Below are 24378 nucleotides of genomic sequence, written 5' to 3'. Positions count from 1 at the left end.
CTTAACATTTTTTCCTTCATTTCAACTTTGGTGAATCTGACAATTATGTGTCTTGGAGTTGCTGTTCTCGAGGAGTATCTTTGTGGCGTTCTCTGTATTTCCTGAATTTTTGAATGTTGGCCTGCCTTGCTAGGTTGGGGAAGTTCATAATATCCTGAAGAGTGTTTTCCAACTCGGTTCCATTCTCCCTGTCACTTTCAGGTACACCAATCAGACGTAAATTTGGTCTTTTCACATAGTTCCATATTTCTTGGAGGCTTTGTTAGTTTCATTTTACTTTTTTTCTCTAAATTTCTCTTCTCGCTTCATTTCATTCATTTGATCTTCCATCACTGATACCCTTTCTTCCAGTTGGTCAAATCAGCTACTGAAGATTGTGCATGCATCACGTAGTTCTTGTGCCATGGTTTCAGCTCCATCAGGTCATTTAAGGACTTCTCTACAATGGTTATTCTAGTTAGCCGTTTGTCTAATCTTTTTTCAAGGTTTTTAGCTTCTTTGTGATGGATTCAAACATCCTCCTTTAGCTTGGAGAAGTTTGATGGTCTGAAACCTTCTCTCAACTCATCAAAGTCATTCTCCGTCCAGCTGTGTTCCATTGCTGGCGAGGAGCTGCGTTCCTTTGGAGAAGTGCCGCTCTGATTTTTAGAATTTTCAGCTTTTCTGCTCTGGTTTCTCCCCATCTTGTGGTTTTGTCTACCTTTCGTCTTTGATGATGGTGACATACAGACGGGATTTTGGTGTGGATGTCCTTTCTGTTCATTAGTTTTCCTTCTAACAATCAGGACCCTCAGCTGCAGGTCTGTTGGAGTTTTCTGGAGGTCCACTCCAGACTCTGTTTGCCTGGGTATCACCAGCGGAGGCCGCAGAACAGCGAATATTGCAGAACAGCAAATGTTGCTGCCTGATCTTTCCTCTGGAAGCTTCGTCTCAGAGGGGCACCAGGCCATGTGAGGTGTCAGTCAGCCCCTACTGGGAGGTGCCTCCCAGTTAGGCTCCTCGGGGGTCAGGGACCCACTTGAGGAGGCAGTCTGTCCATTCTCAGATTTCAAACTCTGTACTGGGAGAACCTCTCTTCTAAGCTGTCACACAGGGACATTTGAGTCTGCAGAAGTTTCTGCTGCCTTTCATTCAGCTATGCCCTGCCCCCAGAGGTGGAATCTACAAAGGCAGGCAGGCCTCCTTGAGCTGTGGTGGGCTCCACCCATTTCAAGCTTCCTGGCGGCTTTGTTTACCTACTCAAGCCTCAGCAATGGTGGGCGCCCCTCCCCCAGCCTCACTGCCGCCTTGCAGTTAAGATCTTAAGACTACTGTGCTAGCAATGAGCAAGGCTGTGTGGGCGTGGGACCCTCCAAGCCAGGCACGGGATATAATCTCCTGGTGTGCCATTTGCTAAGACTGTTGGAAAAGCACAGTATTAGGTTGGGAGTGACCCGATTTTCTAGGTGTTGTGTGTCACGGTTTCCCTTGGCTAGGAAAGGGAATTCCCTGACCCCTTGCGCTTCCTGGGTGAGGCGATGCCTCGCCCTGCTTTGGCTCATGCTGGGTGGGCTGCATCCACTGTCCTGCACCCACTGTCTGACAAGCCCCAGTGAGATGAACTCAGTACCTCAGTTGGAAATGCAGAAATCACCCATCTTCTATGTCGCTCACGCTGGGAGCTGTAGACTGGAGGTGTTCCTATTCGGCCATCTTGGAACCTCCCGGGCAAACAATTAGAGTAATTTAAATGATCGACCATATTTTAGAGGGTTGGCATACTATCTAGTCTGTGGACCAAACCATTCTATCTTTGTTGCCTGGTTTTGTAAGCAAAATTTTATTGTAATACAGCCACATCTACTCATTTAACTGTTGTCTATGGCAGCATTGCCACTACAACGTGTAGTTGAGTAGAAACTGACTGGCAAAGTTGAAACTCTTTGTACCATCTAGCCCTTTACAGAAAAAGTTGCTGACCGTGAACTATACAGCGGAAATAAAGCCTGCAGGGTTCTTACAGACTGTGAGCTTATAGTCAGGATTTGAATCAAGCAGCACGTATAATAGGACTGAGAAAATTGACAAAAGGGAGAAATTTAGAGTCAAATTTTAGTAGTAGAGGACTCTTGAGACCACCTGGGTCTTAGGATTTAACTTTAGGGAGAGACTGAGCAGTGGAGTAGAGGAAGCAGTTCATTGTGTTTCAGGTTGTGGAATCGTAGGTAGGGTGTTGGATAACAAGGGTTGGAGAAGAAAGAAGCTTTCTCTAAAAGACACTTAGCGAATGACTTGCCAATGTAAAGAACTGAGTTCACTTATCTGAGATCTATCTAGATGGGTTTTCTTTACCCATGATTGTTGGGGTTTTTTGTTTTTGAGACAGGGCCTTCTTGCTCTGTGGTCCAGGCTGGAGTGCAGTGACACTAACACAGCTCACTACAACCTCAACCTTCTGGGCCCAAGCCATCCTCCTGCCTCAGTAGCTGGGACTACAGGCATGCATCACCATGCCTGACTACTTTTTTAATTTTTTGTAGACACAGGGTCTCGCCAGGTTGCCTGAGGCTGGTTTCGAATTCCTGGGCTCAAGCGATCTTCCCACCTAGGTTTCCCAGAATGTTGGAATTACAGGCGTGAGACATCACATGTGGCTTGTTTATTGTTAATTCATCCCAAACTCTCAGCCTGAACGCACTGAGAATGTTTGCACGCTAGTTTTCCACATCATATACAATATTATTAAAATACTCATTTGGAATACAGTTCCATGTGGGTGAACCAGAGTACGGTTGGGATGGTTGTGGCTATTTGCATGTAGCAGATTTCCTGCTTTTATTCAAAGACAATATTACTGGATATTAAAATCTGCTTTTAACATCATTTTTCCTTTTCACTATACATAGGTCTATGAAAATTATCCTACTTATGATTTAACTGAAAGGAAAGATTTCATAAAAACAACTGTAAAAGAGGTAAATATTTCAATCTTTCAAGTTTGACTTTAGAAATATAAGACAAAAATAATTACATAAAATACTCCATATTTTTCAAAATATTCATGTCACTAAATACATTTGATTCTCACATTTCTTCATAATAGGGAAGTATATTTTTTCTCATTCCCACTTTAAAGCTTAAAATTAAAGTTAGAACAGTTAGTGATAAGACCTGAACTCAGATTATGATGTGGCCTCCTGGTGTACCTGGGTAGCTGGGCATCTCAAAGTTGCTCTCACAGATACTTGAGGAAGTTCCTGTCTACCAGGCAAAGGTGAGGGGAAGATCAGCAGGTAGCTATAATTCTGTATTGAGCTCAACTGGTTTTTGAAGGACAAAATAGTAAAATAGATGTGGAAAAAATGGGATAAAGGTTTATGATTTATGGCAAAATGTTTCTCTTTCATTACAGCTAATTTCTTGAGATAGAGGACAGAGAAGATGACTCGTTCCCATAGATTCAAAGATCTGATTTATACCATTATACCAGCAAAGAGAATGTATTTCCTTTTCTAAATCCTTGTTAAGCAACATTAGAACTTACTGCTGACCTTTTTATCTTGAGTGTTATGTGAATTTGAGTTTGCTATTTTAAATTGCATATCTATGCCATTTTTAGTTTAAAATCTTGCATGGCATTAACTGTTCCTTGCTTTTATAGTTGTATTTTGTACATTTTGGGTTTCTTTATATAAGGTCATAGATTCTTGAACTGTCGTGGTTTTTAGTGCGCTTAATATTAGCTTGCTTAAGGCATACTTTTAATCAAGTAGAACAGAAACTATTATGACTGGGATTTATACACACAGAGATTGGGTATTTAGTATATGAAATATTTTGAATACACATCTCTGTCAGTGTGAAAATTCAGCAGCAGTGTGTCCATCATATTAAAAATATACAAGCTACAGTTGTCCAGATGACTGAATTGGAACTTTTCTCCTGCATGTGTATATATGTCAGATTGTTAGCATGACAAAAGTGACAGATGTTATTTTTGTATTTTTAAAAAACAATTTGTTGTATATAAAGTTTTTTAATTTCTTTTGTGCAGACCACTTTTTAAACTCACATAGGTAGGTATCTTTACAGTTGTAGACTATGGAATGTCAGTGTTCAGCCAGACAGTATGATGGAGCATGGAAAGTCAATTCAGTGATGGAACACTGAAGGAACAGACAGTTATCCTGCTTTGCTCGAAAGTGTCATCAATTTGTAATTTTAGTATTAACTCTGTAAAAGTGTCTGTAGGTACGTTTTATATTAAGGACAGACCAAAAATCAACATATCAAAGCTTCAAAAACTTTGGGAAAGGGTGGGATTAAGTACAAGCACATTTGGCTTATAGTAAATGAACCGATTTTTATTAACTGCTTTTGCCCATATAAAATACTGATATTTACCGGAAACCTAGCCACCTTCATGATTACGATTAAAGTACCAGATTATAATGCCAGAATATAATGTGCAAGTGATCGTGGATATCTCTGACAAAGTGTGTCTCAAAAATAATATACTTTTACATTAAAGAAATTTAATGTTTCTCTGGAGTTGGGGCTCTGGCTTTTAAAGTTTGTCTAATCAGTGTTGATTCTAGATGATCAACATAACGGACCACTCCTGAATGAGACTAATTTTGTCTTTCAATTTACTGTCTTAAATCAGTTTATTAAATCTGAATTTTAAAACATGCTGCTTATGACAGAATGACACATTTGATGTACCAATTAAGTGTTGAAAAATATCTTTGCATCATAGAACAGAAATATTTATGTTGAATGTTAACAGGTATTTTCACAGGTTTGACTTGTTTGATAGTTAGACACTAGGGAAAGGTAAATAGAAGTGAACAAAATAAGCAACTAAATGAGATCTAATAATTGGCCTTCGATTTTAAATATTTACTTTGTTCTTATAAACCTTGTCAATAAAATTAATCTAAATCACTGGTGTTTTAAGTCTTTTGCATTTGATGTCTTATAGGTTATATAGCATTTCCTTCCCTATGGTGAATCATTCTGAAAGGGGATTTTTAAATTGATTCAGCCCTATAACCTATACAATTTGGAGCACTCTTGTGATGATGGAGCATTTTCTTGGAGTGACTTCACAAAACAATAATTAAGGTTAATTTTCTGACCATTTACTATAAAGAAAAGTAGTGATGCATAGAGTATTTGGAAGTGAGGAAATGGAGCTGTTCTGTATGAAAGTTCTTGATGAGTGTGCACACTTATTAAATGGATGTATCACCACTACAGTACAGAGTACATTTGAAAGTCTAGTTTTTTATTAAGTAGTTTTACACAACCAGCTATTCATGAACTGTAGTTAGAACATGGTAAATTTGTATATTTACTGCTACTCAATTACAAAATCTTCAGATGGCATTGAAAAAACATATCCAAAGTAACACAAGAAAAAAGTTGCACGGCTCCTTAAACAAAAAATCAAATGAAGTATGTCACTTGATAGGAACTTTAAAACACACATTTACCATACTTTAAAGTAGGCTTTCCCCTACTTGTAGCACAGTTCAAGTGCCTAGAAACTAACATAATAATTTACTGTTAACCATTTCAAACTTAACATTTTACATTTATCACTGTAAAACACATGCTGTCTAAACATTTTAATACATGATACTTTAAAGCAGAATACTTGCCAGTCAGTACCAATGAGTCTCAACAAATAACCTAAGTATCAGAGTTGTCTTCTTTGAGACATACAGCTGTTAGCTTGTTTTTGGACCATACTTCGGAGGGGCGGGCGGTGGGGGATGTGTCTTAAATGCCTGAGGTTCACTGCACATTCTTTGTGTGTTAGGTATTCACTCGTTATAAACTGACCTACTTTTAATTTTTAAAATACTCAATATTTTGAAGTCTCTTTAAAGTCACATTTACTCCCTTTTTTTTAAAGCAAACCAATATAATTATTGTTCAAAAACAAAAGCATATTTCTAACCTGTATACTGAAGTTTCTTGGCAAAATAGGCATCCTGAAGACCCTGAAACCAGTGTTTATTTTAGAAGGAGATATTAAACTGTTTTCTGCCATGAGCGTTTTTAAAAAAAGGAAAGTGAATACTTGCGATGTTCTTAGGCCTTTAAAATATGGCTTATAAAATGTGCTATTGACCAGGAGAGCTCACATTTTTCTGCAGTTTTCCAGTGGACCTGCCTATGGAATACTGTAAAGAAAAGTCTGCAAAAATATCTCTAGCGATTGAATCAGTTCTTTTAAATAAAAGAAGGGGAGAGGGGCTTTGATTAAATTATTCTGACAAGTTTTTTTGCTAGTGGTTGCCAAAATTAAGGATAAAGTGTCCTATCACCCAAATTTGGCTTTAAGAAAAAGGTATATTCTGTGTCTATTCTGTGCTCCATTCTCAATGATGCAATACCTATCTGGAAACTTTACTGTTTTGCCAATGGGTGCACAAATCTAAAACATTTTATCACAAAAGATACTTGAATTTAAATTTCTTTTGAACACCCAATGGGAGGAAATATGTACAATATAAAATACCTAGAAGCTTCATTTTACTGTCAACTGGAGTTTGTGCTGTATCCAAAAAAAGTTCTATCTAAATTTTAAGTAAAAGCTCAATCTTGGAGCTATATAAAAATATTAAGGCTCATTGGTAAAGATATTGATAAATTGTCACAGAAGAAAAACATGGCTTTATCTGGTTTTTAAATGATTCCTGCTTGATTGACTTGGTTTCTCAGTGTATGAAAATTGATCAGCCATACAAAATGTGAAATCTAAAGGGAACTTCCAGCCATGGAACAATCATATCCACGGCCTCAACTGAAACTTATATTCTGCTTTATTCTGAAATCCAGACTCTCAGCAGTAGTTGAACCTATGGAAAATGCAATTAAATCTAAGTGCTTATAAGGATTTTTGGAGTCAGTGCTTTCAGAGTGATGAAATAGGTTTACATTATCATATCATCTTAGAAACATTTCAGTTTTGCTATGTAGAGAGGGTTTTTTCCCATGTTATAAAACTGAGGTTTAATATGTGATTCAAATTGTCCCATCTGGGGTACAGAAGAAAGCTGGGTCCACCGAATTCTTAAAATGCTGCAATCTTGCTTGCTTCTCGAACGCCACTCAAATATGCCCCTGTAACAGTTTGTGGAAAATGCCTGTTTGTTGCCTGTAAAACATAATTACATAATTGGAGATCATGCATAAAGAATTGAGTCGATATCAAAAGGTAAAACAAGCTTAGACTTTATCCGGTCTAACAAAGATTTGTGCCACTCCTATGCGCTCATATTCACACTCACCCATCGTAACACTGGAACTTTTCTGGTTATCTAGCCATGCATTGTCAAATTCACTCGTGTATGCTATCTTGAAGTACTATGCAGCACTCTTTAAAATACTAAGTATCTATATGTGACAGGTACTAGAGTTAAGAATAATTAAGACACAATCCCTCCCATCAGACAAGTAATGTAGCTGGTACAATCACAGGCGAAACAAGTACAAAAGATGAAAGGCAATTCAGCCAAGCCGCAGATAGAGTTTTGCTAGATAGGTAGAAAAAATGGGTAGAGAATTAAGTTACTCAAAGGCTAGACCAGGGACCATAAGTTCAGTAAGAAAAAGACCAAATGTGAGTGAGGGCTGTTGGATTGGGAGGAAGTAAAACGACTTAATGACAGTAGAACCTCACTCAAGGAATGGCTGGGGTGGGAATAGAATAAGCGAACCAGGAGGATAGGGGAGGACAGGATAGGAGGAACCCTGAATTGGTGATTTAAGTAATTATGACAAGGTCTGAGATGTGGCTGTGGAAAGGGGTAGCTGAAGAGGAGCTGAACAGACCACAGAAAATGGAGGATAAGAAATGTAGAGGTGAAGTTAAGTGTAGTCACAAACTGATGCCTGGGTAGAAGGGAAAACATCCAGGGGCCAAAGGCTTCAATGAATGGGGGAGTGATTACGTCAGCAGGAATACAGTGACTAGTCACGGGGAGAAAGTGGCAGTGAGGGAAAGAAGCCTCAGAAATAGGTTTTTAGAAGAAGGCGAGGTAGGCTGGGCACGGTGGCTCATGCATGTAATCCCAACACTGGGAGGCCGAGGCAGGCAGATCATCTGAGGTCAGGAGTTTGAGACCAGCCTGACCAACATGATTAAACCCTATCTCTACTAAAGAAATACAAAAATTAGCCGGGCACAGTGGCGCACATCAGCTGAGGCAGAATCGCTTGAACCCAGGAGGCGGAGGTTGCAGTGAGCCAAGATTGCGCCACTGCACTCCAGCCTGTGCGACAGAGCGAGACTCCATCTCAAAAAAAAGAAAAAGGCGAGATGATAATTGCATCAAAGCAGCAGAGGAAAGCAAGACGCCATCTAGGCCATGTTCATAACCCTAAGGCACAGCAGCCTGAAACAGCTGTCTCTCAGAAGCTGCTGGCATTTGTTGTCTGGCATGCAGCCTTTGTCTCCTTTCCACAGAGTAAGGTCTTCATAGGCCAAGGAGTCATCAAAATCATCTGGTTTTCAGATGTCATTATTGTGTTTTGTTTTGAAAGGGTCTCTGTCTCCCAGGCTGGAGTGCAGTGGCGTGATCTTGGCTCACTGCAACCTCCGCCTTCCAGGTTCAAGTGATTCTTCTGCCTCAGCGTCCTGAGTAGCTGGGACTACAGGTGCCCGCCACCATGCCCGGCTAATTTTTGTATTGTTAGTAGCAACAGGTTTCACCATGTTGGCCAGGCTCTTCTCAAACTCCTGGCCTCAGGTGATCCACCTGTCTCAGCCTCCCAATGTGGTGGGATTACAGGCGTGAGTCATCACACCTGGCCGATGTTATACTTCTGTAAACAAAAACATTAACTATATTTTAGATGAAACAATGAGATGTGTACTTCCAAACCATATTAGACAAAGTAGGAACACAGGTGAAAGAGTGATAACAGTTCATTTTAAGTTGGGGTTGGGGGCAGGGGTTTTAACAACAAAAAGCAAACCAATTCATCCCAAAGAATTCTTAGAAAATCTCAGTCATTGGAAGTATGAGGAACCATGGAGGCAGAGGTTAGCAAGGGGTAAAAACAGGATTGGCTTAAAGACTATAGAGAACAATTATTAATACGTCCCTCACCAGATTCCCCATTGACCGGCTGCAACTCCTCAGAGATGTGACTTAGAGATCAGGGGGAAGCACCAAATGGGGATGAAGTGAAATGAAGCCTTCATAACTAACAATGAAGCTTCCAATGCCCACAATGCCAGGGGCTGAGCTTCCACCACACAGGAAACTAACTGTTCCCAGATAGACAGTGATGTTTGGGAATCTGGCCATTGGTTGATAAGCTTGCTGGAGCGTTCACAAAGATTTTTTTTAAAAAAATGCCTCATTCAAATCTAAGCCGATAGTGACGGATCAGGGATTTGGACACGTAGCAGGCAAAGACTACAGCACACAAAATAGGAACTCTGAGACTCTGAGGAAACCAGGGAGGGAGGGAGCAGAAAAGCAAAAACATGCAAAGCTTTAAAACCTTAGAAACAAGTTATAACGAGGATGCTACCAAAAAGGAACATTCTACAAACAAGAAAGTGCTCATAAAGTAAAAGCCAAAATTTTAAAAGTCAGTTAGAGAGTTGGACGATTTTAAAATCTCCCCCAAAAGTAAAGAAAGAGATGAATAATAGCAAAGAGGAAAAATCAGATGGTCAATTAAAAAGTTCCAAGATACGGAACAGAATTTCTAGAAAGAAAGAATAACTCATCTTTATTTGAGCAGATAAATAAGAAAATGAAGTAAAAGGATCAGAAATCAGAATAGCAAAACATTTTTCGACAGAAGTAAATCAAGAAAGAGGGATCCTGGAAATAAAGGCCCCGTGCTGGAGAGTGATTTTAACAAAGAGAGACCCCGGCCGGGCGCGGTGGCTCACAAGCCTGTAATCCCAGCACTTTGGGAGGCAGAGGCGGGCAGATCATGAGGTCAGGAAATCGAGACCATCCTGGCTAACACAGTGAAACCCCGTGTCTTTATTTATTTTTGAGACGGAGTCTTGCTCTGTCACCCAGGCTGGAGTGCAGTGGCCGGATCTCAGCTCACTGCAAGCTCCGCCTCCCTGGTTCACGCCATTCTCCTGCCTCAGCCTCCCGAGTAGCTGGGACTACAGGCGCCCGCCACTTTGCCCGGCTAGTTTTTTGTATTTTTTAGTAGAGACGGGGTTTCACCATGTTAGCCAGGATGGTCTCGATCTCCTGACCTCGTGATCTGCCCGTCTCGGCCTCCCAAAGTGCTGGGATTACAGGCTTGAGCCACCGTGCCCGGCCAAAACCCCGTTTCTACTAAAAATACAAAAAATTAGCTGGGTGTGGTGGCAGCGCCTGTAGTCCCAGCTACTCAGGAGGCTGAGGCAGGAGAATGGCGTGAACCCGGGAGGCAGAGCTTGCAGTGAGCCGAGATTGCACCGGCCTAGGTGACAGAGCGAGACTCTGTCTCAATAAAATAAAATAAAATAGAGAGACCCAGGAGGACGCTCTGCAGTCATCTCAGAGGTCAACCAGTGTGGACCAGAGCAGAGGGAAGAGGACTCAGGAAGGGGACATTTCAGGGACTGGAGCTAGCAGGCCAGCTCAGACAGTGTCAACTGTAAATGAGAGACAAACGCAGGGTATGGGAGACATGGGGAGAGGTACAAAGGAATTAAGCTAATGACCAAAGGAGCCATTATAACTACCAAGAAAACAGAAAACTGTGTAAGAAGGTATCAATGGACACCTCCTTGGCTCGGCAGTAAACAACATTTACACAGCCACGTAAATAAATACTGACACCAATTTAATGAAAAGTGTGAAATAACCATGTTGAGCAAATGGTGCAGACACTGAACAGGCTAAGTCTTTAACCCAATAGGGAGGCAGTCAATAATGTCTGTGTAATGTTAAATCAGAAGATGACTCATAGGCCGGGCATGGTGGCTCACACCTATAATCCTAACACTGGGAGGCTGAGGTGGGAGGGCTGCTTAAGGCCACGGGTTTGAGGCCAGCCTGGGCAACACCACAGACCCCGTCTCTACAAAAAATTTTTTTAAAAAACTAGCCAGGCTTGGTGGCACATGCCTGCAGTCCCAGCTACTTGGGAGGCTGAGGTGGGAGTGTCGCCTGGGAGTTTGGGGCTGCAGTGAGCTGGGATGGCACCACTGCACTCCAGTCCGAGCCACAGAGCGAGACCCTGTCTCAAAAAAAACAAAAAAGAAAAAGAGATGCAATATAAAGACTTTCAAAATATGAAGTGAAGTCCAGAAGGAATAGCTGGAAGGTTAAAAACGGCTGCCTCTGGGAGCAAGAAGAGGACGGTGAGAAGGCTTCTGCTGTCTGTGGTCATAAGACTTTTGACAGTATTTGAATTGGTTTTTGAACTCTGGGCAGATATCATTTGAGATGAAAAAGAAATCAAAATACAAGTACTTGGGTTTGGAATCAAGATCCATACCTCACCAGCAAAAAAGATGGTTCCCTGAATGTCTTCGGCAATGATATCGTAGGCCTCCCCACTTCCACCTGTCTTCACAAAACTGTATGCCATCTGGATCCACGGGTCTGTGCTCCACCGGGTGACAAAATACTTTGTGGGATCTGGGACCTCCTGTGTCCAATAGAAAGGAATGATGAAGTAGAATCAAGAAGGGACGTAGACATGGTGCAACCCACCTCGTACATTTTGCCCCCTGCCCATTCCTGTATCATTCTGAAACAGTTCTCAAGATGTTCCTCCTGCTGCCTTTAAGTCTACCCAGGCCGGTATCTGCATATTATCCTCTCTCTCCTGCCCCCGCCGCCCACACACACTTCCCTCACTTCTATACCTCCTCCTTCTGCCCGGGACACACACTCGCTCTACTGGGGGCTATCACCCATGGCTAAGAGTTTGGGCCTTCCCTTTTCCATCGGGTGGCAGCAGAAAGGAGTCTCTGGCCCAAGAAGAAAAGGGAAAGGTGGAGTCTCAGGATCACAGGCTGGAATTCTCAACAGGGTTCTCCACAAAACAGTGATACTAGGGTATGTTTCACATTCACTCAATTTAAAATACAGCAGGCCCCTCTTCTCTGCCAGGAACATGTTCCATGACCCGCAGTGCATGCCTGAAACCATGGACAGGACCGATACTATACAATGTTTTTTCCTATTCATACGTATGATAAAGTTTCATTTATACATTAGGTACCGAGATTAATGACAATAATAATAGAACAATTATAACGCTATACTGAAATAAAAGGTATGTGAACATGGCTCTGATAACAGAGGACCCTTGAGTGACTAAAGGGCAGGCAACATCTACAGTGTGGAGGTACTGGACACGCTCTTCAGAACGGTGCATGACTGAAAACTTAGGAATCTATTTCTGGAATTTTCCATCAAATATTTTCAGACCTTGGTTTACCACAGTAACTGAAACCACGAAAGCAAAGCCTCGAGTAAGAGAGAATGACTGTAATTTGTCAACTGGCCTCCAACAAGCATCACCATGAATAGTATTTCTATAGAAACGGTATGCTACGTTCCAAACAACTAATGTAAAAAACAAACTTTTGAACAAAAACTCCAACCAAGGGATTGCATCACTAGATAGATCCTCTCATATAAATTAGCAACAAGGCCGGCCACACAGTGGCTCAGAGCGCCTGTAATCCCAGCACTTTGGGAGGCCGAGGTAGGCCGATCACTTGAGGTCAGGAGTTCGAGACCAGTCAGGCAAACATGGTGAAACCCTGTCTCTACTAAAAATACTGAAAATACAAAATAAAACATACAAAAATTAGCCGGGTGTGGTGGAGCACGCCCGTAATCCCAGCCTACTCGGGAGGCTGAGGCAGGAGAATCGCTTGAACCCAGGAGGCGGAGGTTTGCCGTGAGCCAAAATTGTGCCACTGCAATCCAGCCGGGGTGAAAGAGACTCCGTCTCAAAAATAAATAAATTAAAATGAAATAAAATAAGCAACATATCTGAATGCCCTTTTCTCTTTAATTTATGTAACTTTTGAGTCATTTCACTTCTATTTCTGCTCCTTTATTTGAAAAAGACATAGGCCATGGCCATTTACAAATCTCCAGAGATGGTGAGATTTAGTACACTGGCAAACAAAGTATCCTGAGCTCCTTGGAGAAAAGAGACTATCTGCATGGGTGGGATATTTAAAAAAGCTGGACAAGGCTCCTCTGAAAAGGAAAGCTGTAGTCAAAGCTTGTAGGGCTTCAGTAAATATAGAATTCATGTAGAAAATACTGAGCCTTTTATATCCTTACCAAAAAAAAAAAAAAGGAAGTGTGTATGATGTGAGAAGAAAAAAAGGAAGACAATTGTGTAAAAAAGGGCACAGGGCACTGTTACAGGCAGAATCATGTCCCCCTCAAATTCCTACGTGGACACCCTGACCCTCAGAATGTGACTGTATTTCGTGACAGGGTCTCCAACGGGTAATTACTTTAAAGTGGGGTCGCCAGGGTGAGCCTTAATCTAATCTGATTGGTGTCCTCATAAGAAGAGGAGATGAGGACACAGACACAGGGAGAAGATGGCATCTACCAGCCAAGCAGAGAGGACCTAGGAGAAACCAACCCTGCCGACACCCTGATCTCAGGCTTCCAGCCTCCAGAACTGTGAGGAATGTTTCTGTTGTCTAAGGCAGCCAGTCTGTGGTGCTCTGTGATGACAGCCCTCAAGACTAATCTCAGTGCTGAGGTGGGCAGTGGGACTGTGAAAGAAAGAAGACTGTGGCCTCTGCCTTCCTTCCCATGATTCTCAGTGACGCTGGCTGCCTGGGCTTCCACATCCACTCTGGATAGCAAGCATGGCTTGCCCCTTTCAGGGAGGGCTTTCTCTCTCTCACCTGCTCCTTGAACAGCTCCCGGAGCGTGGCCATGCACTGCTGCAGCACCTGTTTGTCGTCCAGGGTCCTCACGGACGCGACAGCCTCCCCAGCAATCACAGACATCAGCACGCTGTGCTTCTTCTGGAGACATGAAAGGGAAAAAAGCAGAAAGTCTCTGAGTGCTCAGCTCCCACAGATAAGGGCCTCACTTTTTTTTTTTTTTTTTTTAATCGAGACAAGAGTTTTGCTATGTCACCAGGCTGGAGTGCAGTGGCGCAATCTTGTCTCACTGCAACCTCTGCCTCCTGGGTTCAAGTGATTCTCCTGCCTCAGCCTCCCGAGTAGCTGGGATTACAGGCATCCGCCACCATGCCCGACTAATTTTTGTATTTTCAGTAGAGACAGGGTTTCACCATGTTGGCCAGGCTGGTCTCAAACCCCTGACCTCAGGTGATCTGCCCACCTCGGCCTCCCAAAGTGCTGGGATTACAGACGTGAGCCACTGTGCCCGGCCAAGAGCCCTACTCTCACAAGTTAAATTTCACTATTTCTGGCTGCCCCTTATCCTCATGTCACTCGCCAGTCCATTTTCCTCGCAAACACACATTATTTATCCATCTATTCACTATTCATCCATCTATTGCTTCCTGCTGGGGGGAAAAAAAACCACTAAGAAATGTAAATAGCAAATTTAGGGTTCCCCTGGCTGTTCACTGATTAAAGCTTGCTTCAGAAGAAGTAGAAAGAGATGGAGAAGGAAAATCTCCAGATAAAACAATGAAAAAAAAAAAGAACCCTCAAATGGTAAAGAAAAATCTGCCCTCAGCTCCTATGTGAAACCTTTTAAGACAAAGTTTCTTGAAATTGAAAGTCAGAAACAGCTGTGATTCTTTTGCGTGGCAGCGCCATGACAGCAGGGAAAGTGACCACCACCATCCAGCTCTGGGTATGCCATTCTCCTCTCTCCTTCCTTCCCTCAGCTCTCACATCTGTTGACACTCACACCCTCCCTCACCAATCATACACCCCTTCCCAGTTCCCTAGAGGGCCCTAACAGAGGAAGTTCCAAGCACCACTCATTTTCTCTGCTGTCTCCAACTTCACCTAAGAGGAACTCCCCTAGAGCCTGAAATGACAGTTTCCACAAGCATCCAATTCATGTCCCAGGGAGCAACATGAGGACTTCAAGAAGACAAGACATGGCCGGGTGCGGTGGCTCACGCCTGTAATCCCAGCACTTTGGGAGGCCAAGGCTGGCAGGTCACAAGGTCAGAAGACCATCCTGACCAACATGGTGAAACCTGATCTCTACTCAAAATACAAAAATTAGCTGGGTGTGGTGGTGGGCACCTGTAATCCCAGCTACTCGGGAGGCTGAGCCAGAAGAAAGGCTTGAACCCAGGAGTGGGGGGTTACAGTGAGCCGAGATTGTGCATTCCACTGCACTCCAGCCTGGTGACAGAGGAAGACTGTGTCAAAAAAAAAAAAAGCCATAGCAAATACTGGGGCTCCTTTCCTATAGGAAAATGTCCAGTCCAAGTGTCCTCCCAGAATATAAACATAGACTAAGGGTCTCCACAATGTTCGTTAGTTCCTGAGTTTGACAGGTGAGTAATTATCACATCAAGTTCTAAACTTTAAGACGGAAATTCAAACCACAGTTCACAAATGCTTTTACCTGGGGATCCATGTCATAGAACACAGCAAAAAGCCCTCGCTTGCTGGCACTGGGAGGAACGTGACCAAAAAAGTCAGCCCCTTGAACTTTACTGTCCCAAAATCTATATGGAAATTGTAAGGCAATCTGCAAAGTGAGCAAAAGAAAGATGGTTAGGTGTTTGTCGTCACAAAACCACACGCAATCCGTCAGCAGCGAGCTGTAGCTCTACTCTTACACACACGCTGCCCGAAAGAACAAACCCAAGCACCGCTCTTTCCATTTTCCTCACCTCCTTTTCTCCTTGTGAACTCCTTGCTTTTTTCTTTTCTTTTTTGGGGGGGAGGTGGTTTGAGACGGAGTTTTGCTATTGTTGCCCAGGTGGGAGTGCAATGGAGCAATCTTGGCTCACTGTAGCCTCCACCTTCCGGGTTCAAGTGATTCTCCTGCCTTAGCATCCCAAGTAGCTGGGATTACAGGCGCACACCTCCACGCCCAGCTAATTTTGTATTTTTAGTAGAGACAAGATTTCACCATGTTGGTCAGGATGGTCTCTAACTCCTGACTTCAGGTGATCCACCCTCCTCGGCCTCCCAAAGTGCTGGGATTACAGGCGTGAGCCACCGCGCCCAGCCCAGCTCCTTGCTTTTGATGCCACTCAGTTCCATTCCCATGGATAATGGAACTCACTGGCAGCCTACAAGCTAGTCTGAAGACGCCCGGCATTCCTAAGACTCACTCCTGGGCATATGTCCCTAAGTTAAACTCTCACTACTCATAGGTGTGTCAGAATCTGCCGCAGCACTGGCACATTCTGCTACAGGAGATATTAAAGGCAGGAGAAATAAACCACTGTCCTCACTGGGGCCAACGAGTGGAAAGCAGACAAGAAAGCAAGCAGAAGGGGGGAAAAAAAAGAGATAAAAGAATTGCTTATCCCAAATTCAAATTCTGAATAACAAGATTCTTTCTCCTAAAGTCAAAACCCACAGACCTCAGCCAGCTCTGCTCCTTTCGTTTTGATATTCTTTTGTGTTCTTTATCAACAATTACTCAAATGACAAGGAAATCTTTGAATTTTATTTGTATTCAAATAGTACCCCCTACTTCTCCATATCAGAAGTGAACATCTATCATCTGACATTAATCTCTTTCTGAGGATGAAGTCATTTAAAAGTCACCTTTTCAATGATGCCTGCGCCTAAGCTGTTGATAGCCTTCATCTTCTTCTCTGACAACGGTGGATTAAACTGAATGGCACCTTTCTGTAGTAAAGCCAGTGGTACAGTGACTAACACCTGTGGAAAATAATTAACAGTTAACACACAAAGAGCAACAGAACCTCACAGTACAACTACACCAGTATCAAAAACCCACGCTGTTATATTGGCAAGAACAGGGCTGCCATGTGCAACTGTGCAGGTTGTTCACTGCACAAGGGTGCCAGTGCCTGGCTAAGCAGAAGTGGCAACCACAGGGAAGAATCTGCAAAAAAAATGTACTGATGGCGAATAATAATCTTGGATAAGAAGAGTCAGCAGAAGCCAGGTGCAGTGGTTCATGCCTGTAATCCCAGCACTTTGAGAGGCTGAGGTGGGCAGATCATCTGAGGTCAGAAGATCGAGACCAGCCTGGCCAACATGGTGAAACCCCATCTGTACAAAAATACAAAAATTAGCCAGGTGTGGTGGCAGGTGCCTGTAATCCCAGCTACTCAGGAGGCTGAGGTGGGAGAATCTCTTGAACCCGGGAGGCAGAGGTTGCAGTGAGCCAAGATTGCACCACTACACTCCAGCCTGGGTGACAGAGTGGCCTGGGTGACACAGCGACACCGTCTCAAAAAAAAAAAAAAAAAAAAAAGCGTCAGCAGAACCCAACCCTGCAAAGCAGTACTTGGGGAGGAAAGAGCCCTAACTATGGAGTCAGGAGTGCTTTGTGCATCATTCCTGATACATTCTACTGTGTGGCCAAGCCTGCTACTCATCCCTGCCATCCCTCTATAAAATGAAGGTAGTATCTGCCCCACTAACCTCTGAGAATTAGGGTGATGCTTTAAAACTAAAATTTACAAGATACATCAATATGTTTCATGAGTGGTAAAGCACATCACAAACATTAGGAATTGGATATTTCTGGCTCCAGACCCCATTACTGCTGCTACAATCAGGACGCCATTACTACTACTGCCAGCTCCAGAATCACGCCACCTACAGAACAATGTGCACCAGCAAAATGCATGCCTTACGGCCTCCTTCTTGACTTGTGGTTACTGACTAAACCCTGTGACTTTCATGAACCCTGCTGCAGAAGAGCCAAACACCTCCACCATTGTGTGCTCTCCAACAGAGGCAGCAGAAGGGAAGTGAAAGTCAACCTATACCTTCTAAATCTCATGCGAGTGCATCGGATTGCCTGGGCTGGATGATGTTTAGAAACCTGCTGTAAGGAGTTGAGGAAGGGTGTGCATATTTACTTTCTGATATCCGCAGTACAGGATGACACCCTAGGCTCAGACTGGAATGGAGTTGAAGACCAGCCACCTGATCTACCCGAGCCTTCAAAGATGTTGTATGTTGTATATTTGGCTTAACTCTCAATTCTAGGATCACAGGAAGCTCAGAGTTCTGTGATTTTGTCACTATTTTCTGCCACATGAAAATTTTATAAAGTATAAAATATGTTCTCTATCATCAAGAAGTTTATAATCTATTTATAGATAATTACTATGCAACCAAAAAAAAAAAAAAAATCAGGCAAACCACAACCAAAAACCAATTACTATCCAATTAAATTATATATAAGAACTACAAGAAAATAAATAAAATCTAGATTTTTTTCCCTTTTTTTAAAGAGACAGGGTCTTGCTCTGTTGCCCCAGCTGGCGTACAATGGCATGATCACAGCTCAGAGCAGCCTCAAACTCCTGGGCTCAAATGATCCTCTCGCCTCAGCTTCTTGGAGTAGCTGGGACCACGGTGTACACCACCACACCCACGGTGGTGATCTTTTTGTTTTGTAGAGACCGGGTCTCACCATGTTGCCCAGGCTGGTCTCAAACTCCTGGCCTCAAGCCATCTTCTCACCTCAGCATCCCAAAGTGCTGTGATTACAGGCGTGAGCCACCATGCCCAAAAATCTAGATGTTTTCTTAATGACAAAAGAGCACTGAAAAGCATAAGAACTTGAGTAGCCCAGGTGCAGTGGCTCACACCTATAATCCCAGCACTTTGGGAGGCCAAGGCGAGAGGATTGCTTAAGACCATGAGTTCAAGACCAGCCTGGACAACATAGGGAGACACTGTCTCTATAAAAAAATTTTTTTTAATTAGCTGGGTGTGGTGGCATGTGCCTGTGGTCCCAGTTACACAGGAGGCTGAGGTGGGAGAACTACTCAAGCCCAGGAGTTTAAGGCTGCTGTGAGCTACAAACTGCACCACTGCACTTCCGCTTGGGCAACAGAATAAGACCCTGTAGAAAAAAAAGAAAGATAAATCTTGGGTAAACAAATAGGCAAATGATATAAACACATCCTAGTAAGGAACTAAAGCGAGATGTCAATGGAAGCAGCCTAGACTGAGTGAGTTTGCCAGAGGTTCACTGGTCTATCACGTTAGGTTGAAAATTTTTCTCTTACAAGTTTAGGGAAACTTCCAATGCAAACTGTGATGTGTGCTAGCTACAATAAAAATATTTGTTTTAAACATCTCAAAGTGCAGCCTGAAGCTGTGCCCTAATTTCTCCAGAAGGCTGGAATACAAACACAGAAAGGCACAAGTACTGGCCAGGGTCAGCGAAGGAGGGGGGTCATAACCAGCTTGCTGTCCCAGACACCAAGAAGCGGAGCCACAGAACGGCAGAGGCTGAACTGTCGGATGACTTGCAATTTTAAAAGGTAGTATTTTTAAACACTGTTTACCACCAGGCAGAACCTATTAAGAGCTTACAGAGAAGGTCACTGCAGACAAGGTTCTTAACCACAGCTGCACACGGGAATCACTTGAGAAGCTTTAAAAATACGACTAGCCGGGCATGGTGGTGCATGCCTGTAGTCCCAGCTACTCGAGGGAGGCTCAGGTGAGAGGATCCCTTGAGCCCAGGTGCTCGAGGCTACAGTGAGCTATGACTGTGCCATTGCACTCCAGCCTGGGCAACAGACCGAGACCCTGTCTCTGAACAAAACAAAAAAGCAAGGCCAATTCAACAAGAATGTATCAGGGTGGGGCTTTGCAACCTTTCTTTGTAAGCACCTCCCAGGTGATTCTGAAGTGCAGCCCAGGGATTGCTGCCCAAAATCTCCTAGTTCTTTAATGGCAGGAGTAATGTTAGGACCCCCTGCCCCAACCCTAACTCATTCCCCTAGACCTGTCTTTCCCATGTGATGCGCACTCCTTTATTTCTGTATGAAAACCAAGCACTATGAAACAAGTTTTAGATAGCTGAAGTGCAGGAAGCATAGCGAGTCTCGGAACTAGTGATAGTTCATCAATTACATTTTTTCATAGTCACTTAAGATACAACTAAACTTAAATTTTCAAGGTTTACTAAATCCCTTCTAACCCAAGCAGGCACCTTTATTCTCCAGTACTATAAATCTCAGTGTGATTTCAGGTATTCAATTCAGCAGTACCTTGTACTGTTCACCTACTAAAGCTGTTTACAAAAAACTTAAGCCATATAAAAGTACTTCTGACAGTTTCAAGATTTCAAGATGAAAATACAACTTTCTTGATCTGAAAAAGGATTCCGTGGTTAAAAACAAAATGTGGAGAGCACAAAATAAAAGTAAAACAGATTTCTTTAATGAAGTAAGATAGATTTCTTCAATGCAGGACTTCTCAGAGCCTTTAATATACTTCTATTTAACCCTATACAACTCCTATTTAACTCTAAAAGTAGAGTATCATATACAATACTTCCCAAACTTACTTGGCCTTGCCAAACTTATTTGACCAAGGAATGTTTTTTGTTGTTCAACTCTCAGGACTAACGTGCTCTAGAACTCACCTCAAGGAATGCAATTCAGAATTCCATCTGCCATGCATCTATACAGTGTTAGAGCAATGAAGTCAGCTTTGCGGATCTACACACTATTAAGTGGAGATATATAACTTACCAGAAATCCAACAAGGCTCCAGGCAGATTCCCAAAGGCAAACTCCTTGATAGGAAAGATTTCTCCTTCCCTCCAAGCCCCTGGCAGCAAGGGTTGCTACCCACCCTTGTACTGCCCTAGCTCTTACCTTTTGTGCAGAATGCCCTGTGCCATCTGTAGTGGTAACCTGCACTTCATCTCCAGAATAATCAACACTCTGCACCTGCCCAAAAAGCAATTATGACAAAAAGTGAGGGATGGAACCACAGGATCCAGGATCCTTTCCGATTCTCCTATTACATGAATGTACATCTCCAAGGCTAAGGGGAATCTTTTCCTGGCATTCAGAGATCTAAACAATTGTTATAGCTGAACTCAGGGAGTTAGGTCAGAATATACAAAATAAATACTGTGCCAGAATATAGAAAATAGTTATAATATGGTGTGAAGTGAAATACAGATAAGTTATCACCCCCATGATTACAATAGCACACAATACAAATGCACGGAGACAAAGATTTGGAGGGAAAATTTTAAAGTGAAAATAACTGCACTGGGTTAGGAAGGTTGTGAGCAATTTGAATAACTTCTTAATAGAAATGCACTGGGGCCACTACGGTTTCCAAGCAGCAGCAGCTGCCTCACTGACATGGATAATGCTAAACAGGCTACGAATGAGCCACAAAAGTACTTCCAGACCCTGGCTAAACACCAAAGCCAGCCCCATTCTCCTGCGTGAGCCGCATGCTCAGAACTTCACATCCTCCCCAAACAAGGCAGAGCCAGAGCCTCCCAGCAGTTGATACTCACTGGAGATTTGAGTCGAATGTCTAGCCCTTCTGCCAGTTTTTCAATTATCACCGAGTACCCGGGAGTTAGCAGAGTGTGGTCACCAGCAAACTGGGCAAAGAACTCATTGTGGTCCCAGGAGCGAGCAGATACCTGGGAAACAAGAGAGGCAGGGGACACAGCTGTGTAAATCCTTGCGCCTGTGCCTGAGGGCCAATACGAGGAGCTCCAGGTAGGAATAGTCACCAAGGCAGGAGGGCAGGAGATGGGCAGACCAGCCCAGGCAGAGACCACCATTGCGGGGAGGAAATCTTGATAATTTTATTGGAGGAAAGTTTATTTGAGAACAAAAGGTCCATATGACTTGGGCATGGGTACCACTCCTTGATAACAACAGAAGCTGATTTTATGTATTGACAACTCTGGCAAAGTAGAATTCTATGAGGGTAAAACTGTATTTGATCAACATTTATAAATATGCTACCTGTCCTCAACATGGAAGCTCTACAGAGTAGAAACCCAGCACGATTTTGGAAAACAGCACGATTCCAATCACAATGCAAAACCAAGCAGAAATGGAGAGGTCCCAAAGGGGCCTCTGAACTCATCCGTGGAGTTCTATTCAAAATACAGAATACTGCAGTATTAAGTTCACAGTTGGTTAAATGAGTCAGGCAAGCTTAAATTGACTTTAACAAGGTAAACAGACCAGACTTGCAAGGATACTCTATGTTGGCTTCTTGAGAGCAGTGTTTTGTTTTAGACTCCAAGGTTCCACAGAAATGACACAACGCCCTCTGCAGAGGTCAGGGAAAGGAGGGTAGTTAAAGAGACCAAGTCCTGGTGCAGCGGCTCACGCCTGTAATCCCAGCATTTTGGGAGGCCGAGGCAGGAGGATCACTTGAAGCCAGGAGTTCAAGATCAGACTAGGGAACATAGCAAGACCCCATCTCCACAAAAAATAAGAACAAAATAAGAGACCCTGCTCTGATTCAGCCCCGTAGCCCTCCATCCTTTGGAGTGATTGATTTCTTCTTTTTTTCCCCAAGACAGGGTCTCACTCTAGCACCCAGGCAGGAGTGTGGCAGCACCATCACAGCTAACTGCAGCTCTAACCTCCTGGAATCAAGCAATCCCACCTCAGCCTCCCACGTAGCTGAGACTACAGGCACATGCCACCAAGCCCAGCTTTTTTTTTTTTTTTTTTTTTGTAGAGACAGAGTTTTGCCATGTTGTCCAAGGTGGTCTTAAACTCCCGGGCTCAACCAATCCACATGCCTTGGCCTCTCAAAGTGCTAGGATTACAGAGGTGAGCCACTGCATCCAGCCTCTTCCTTTGTTTTTAATGTATTGAGCTTCTTTCACAAGCATTATCTGAAGAGGAGTTTCTCTTGCTTAAAAAAAAAAAAAAAAAAAAAAAGTTGAAAAAACAACCAAAACCACTATAGGGTTAATATGCTCAGAAGTCATGGTTTTCAAACTTTTAAGCAGAACCATTCTTTCCTGTTTATCCAAACCAGCGCAAATTCAATATTTTGACACACAAAACACATACACATACACACAAACAAGTACTCTTTTTTTTTTTTTAATTTTTGAGACTCCAGGCTGGAGTGCAGTGGCATGATCTTGGCTCACTGCGACCTCCGCCTCCCGGGTTCAAGCAATTCCCCTGCCTCAGCCTCCCAAGTAGCTGGGACTACAGGCGTGCACCACCACGCCCAGCTAACTTTTTGTATTTTAGTAGAGACGGGGTTTCAGCATGTTGGCCAGGATGGTCTCGATCTCCTGACCTCATGATCCGCCCACCTCAGCCTCCCAAAGTGCTGGGATTACAGGCGTGAGCCACCGCGCCTGGCCTAAACCAAGTATTTTCAGAGCACACCTTTCACAAAACTCAACCGCACCTGGTGGAGGTTGCTGCCACAGGCATACTCCAGGTTACTGAGATGGAACTGAAGCACCTGTCCCTCCAGCTCGCTGAACTGGATACCAGATTCCTTAATAAACGCCTTGTAGATCTCTTCTATCTTTTCTGTAATGGGAATGGATCAAAGCAGAAAAAAAAACAGCTGTAATGAGATTCTCCAATTCCTTCTCCTTTGCTTTCAACCTCTGTCACCCAGCAACACCCAAAACTTCCAAAGTCTTTTCCCAAGTAAAGTCAGAGGGGAAAAGATCTCTTGACAAGGTCCATTTCTCTCAGGAAGAGAAAGTTTATCTTAACCAGCAACAAAAATATGTAAGTTCTATATCTTCAGAAACGTCTCAATTTTGCTTAGTTGAGAAACGGTTTCCTCTTTTGCTCAAGATACAGAAAAAGTGTCCCCACACATAGATGTACATGCACACACACAGAAGTTACCATTCTCTTTCTGGTCCTGCTGCCATCACCTTAAAGTCAATGCTTACAACATCTCACCTCAACTAAGAGACCTGTAACCTACTGGCTACAGTCTGTCCCAAATAAGAATATTCCATTATGGCCTCGTATGCTGTCGGCCCTCTGCCTCCATATCTACAACTACTGGCTGCCTATGTAACAAATTCCCCAACAACAGCCAGGCAAAGCTAGCACATATTTTAACCTTTCCGAAGGGAGCAGCTACTATCTGCCCACTCACAGGCTCTGCTGTGCTGCTTTGAATCTTTTTCCTGGTAAATTCCTACCCTGCAGGGTCTGAGACCTCCTACTCTCCTTCACAGGAATGCCTTCTCCCACCCAATCCAATCCCATCCATTCTTTATGATCCGGCATCAATGGGCCATGGCAAGTCTCCAGAATTTCTCCCTGTCATCAACTCCAGCCCTTGTCTGTCCCACTCAACCGGACCTTGTAACTGCATGGACACAGCCATGTGATATCATTATTGTCTTACATTCCTTTGCAGCAGGGCTGGAAGAGGGTTCTGGCTTCATGTCTGACTAATTCTCAGCATCTCAGTCCAGGTTACTTCCTTACAGCTGTTCCAGTGATGACAACCATCCAAAACATGCA

At 43.2% G+C, this 24378-nt stretch overlaps 2 protein-coding genes across 7 annotated transcripts in view; one reads left to right on the top strand and one right to left on the bottom strand.

Annotated features, from left to right (window-relative positions):
* DEK (DEK proto-oncogene) overlaps nucleotides 1–4926 on the top strand; it is a 40240-nt gene extending 35314 nt beyond the window's left edge. For all 3 annotated transcript variants that reach the window (XM_021937027.2, XM_021937028.2, XM_031666953.1), the window contains 2 exons: nucleotides 2886–2954; nucleotides 3392–4926. In XM_021937027.2, the coding sequence (XP_021792719.1) occupies nucleotides 2886–2954; nucleotides 3392–3403 (81 nt within the window). In that variant the 3' untranslated portion in view covers nucleotides 3404–4926. The remainder of the gene's footprint in view (nucleotides 1–2885; nucleotides 2955–3391) is intronic.
* A 322-nt stretch (nucleotides 4927–5248) lies between these two features.
* Nucleotides 5249–24378, bottom strand: part of KDM1B (lysine demethylase 1B) — a 68146-nt gene continuing 49016 nt past the window's right edge. For all 4 annotated transcript variants that reach the window (XM_009204489.3, XM_009204490.3, XM_021937026.2 and 1 more), the window contains 8 exons: nucleotides 23288–23415; nucleotides 21402–21533; nucleotides 20740–20814; nucleotides 16682–16798; nucleotides 15522–15647; nucleotides 13862–13984; nucleotides 11464–11616; nucleotides 5249–7150 (listed from right to left, as the gene is read on the bottom strand). In XM_009204489.3, coding sequence (XP_009202753.1) covers nucleotides 7067–7150; nucleotides 11464–11616; nucleotides 13862–13984; nucleotides 15522–15647; nucleotides 16682–16798; nucleotides 20740–20814; nucleotides 21402–21533; nucleotides 23288–23415 — 938 coding nt within the window. In that variant the 3' untranslated portion in view covers nucleotides 5249–7066. The remainder of the gene's footprint in view (nucleotides 7151–11463; nucleotides 11617–13861; nucleotides 13985–15521; nucleotides 15648–16681; nucleotides 16799–20739; nucleotides 20815–21401; nucleotides 21534–23287; nucleotides 23416–24378) is intronic.

The sequence above is a fragment of the Papio anubis genome, chromosome 6, assembly GCF_008728515.1.
Source record: "Papio anubis isolate 15944 chromosome 6, Panubis1.0, whole genome shotgun sequence".
NCBI classification, from domain to species: Eukaryota; Metazoa; Chordata; class Mammalia; order Primates; family Cercopithecidae; genus Papio; species Papio anubis.
The sequence above is the reverse complement of the archived record's forward strand: the minus strand, read 5'-3'. Positions and strand labels throughout refer to the sequence as shown.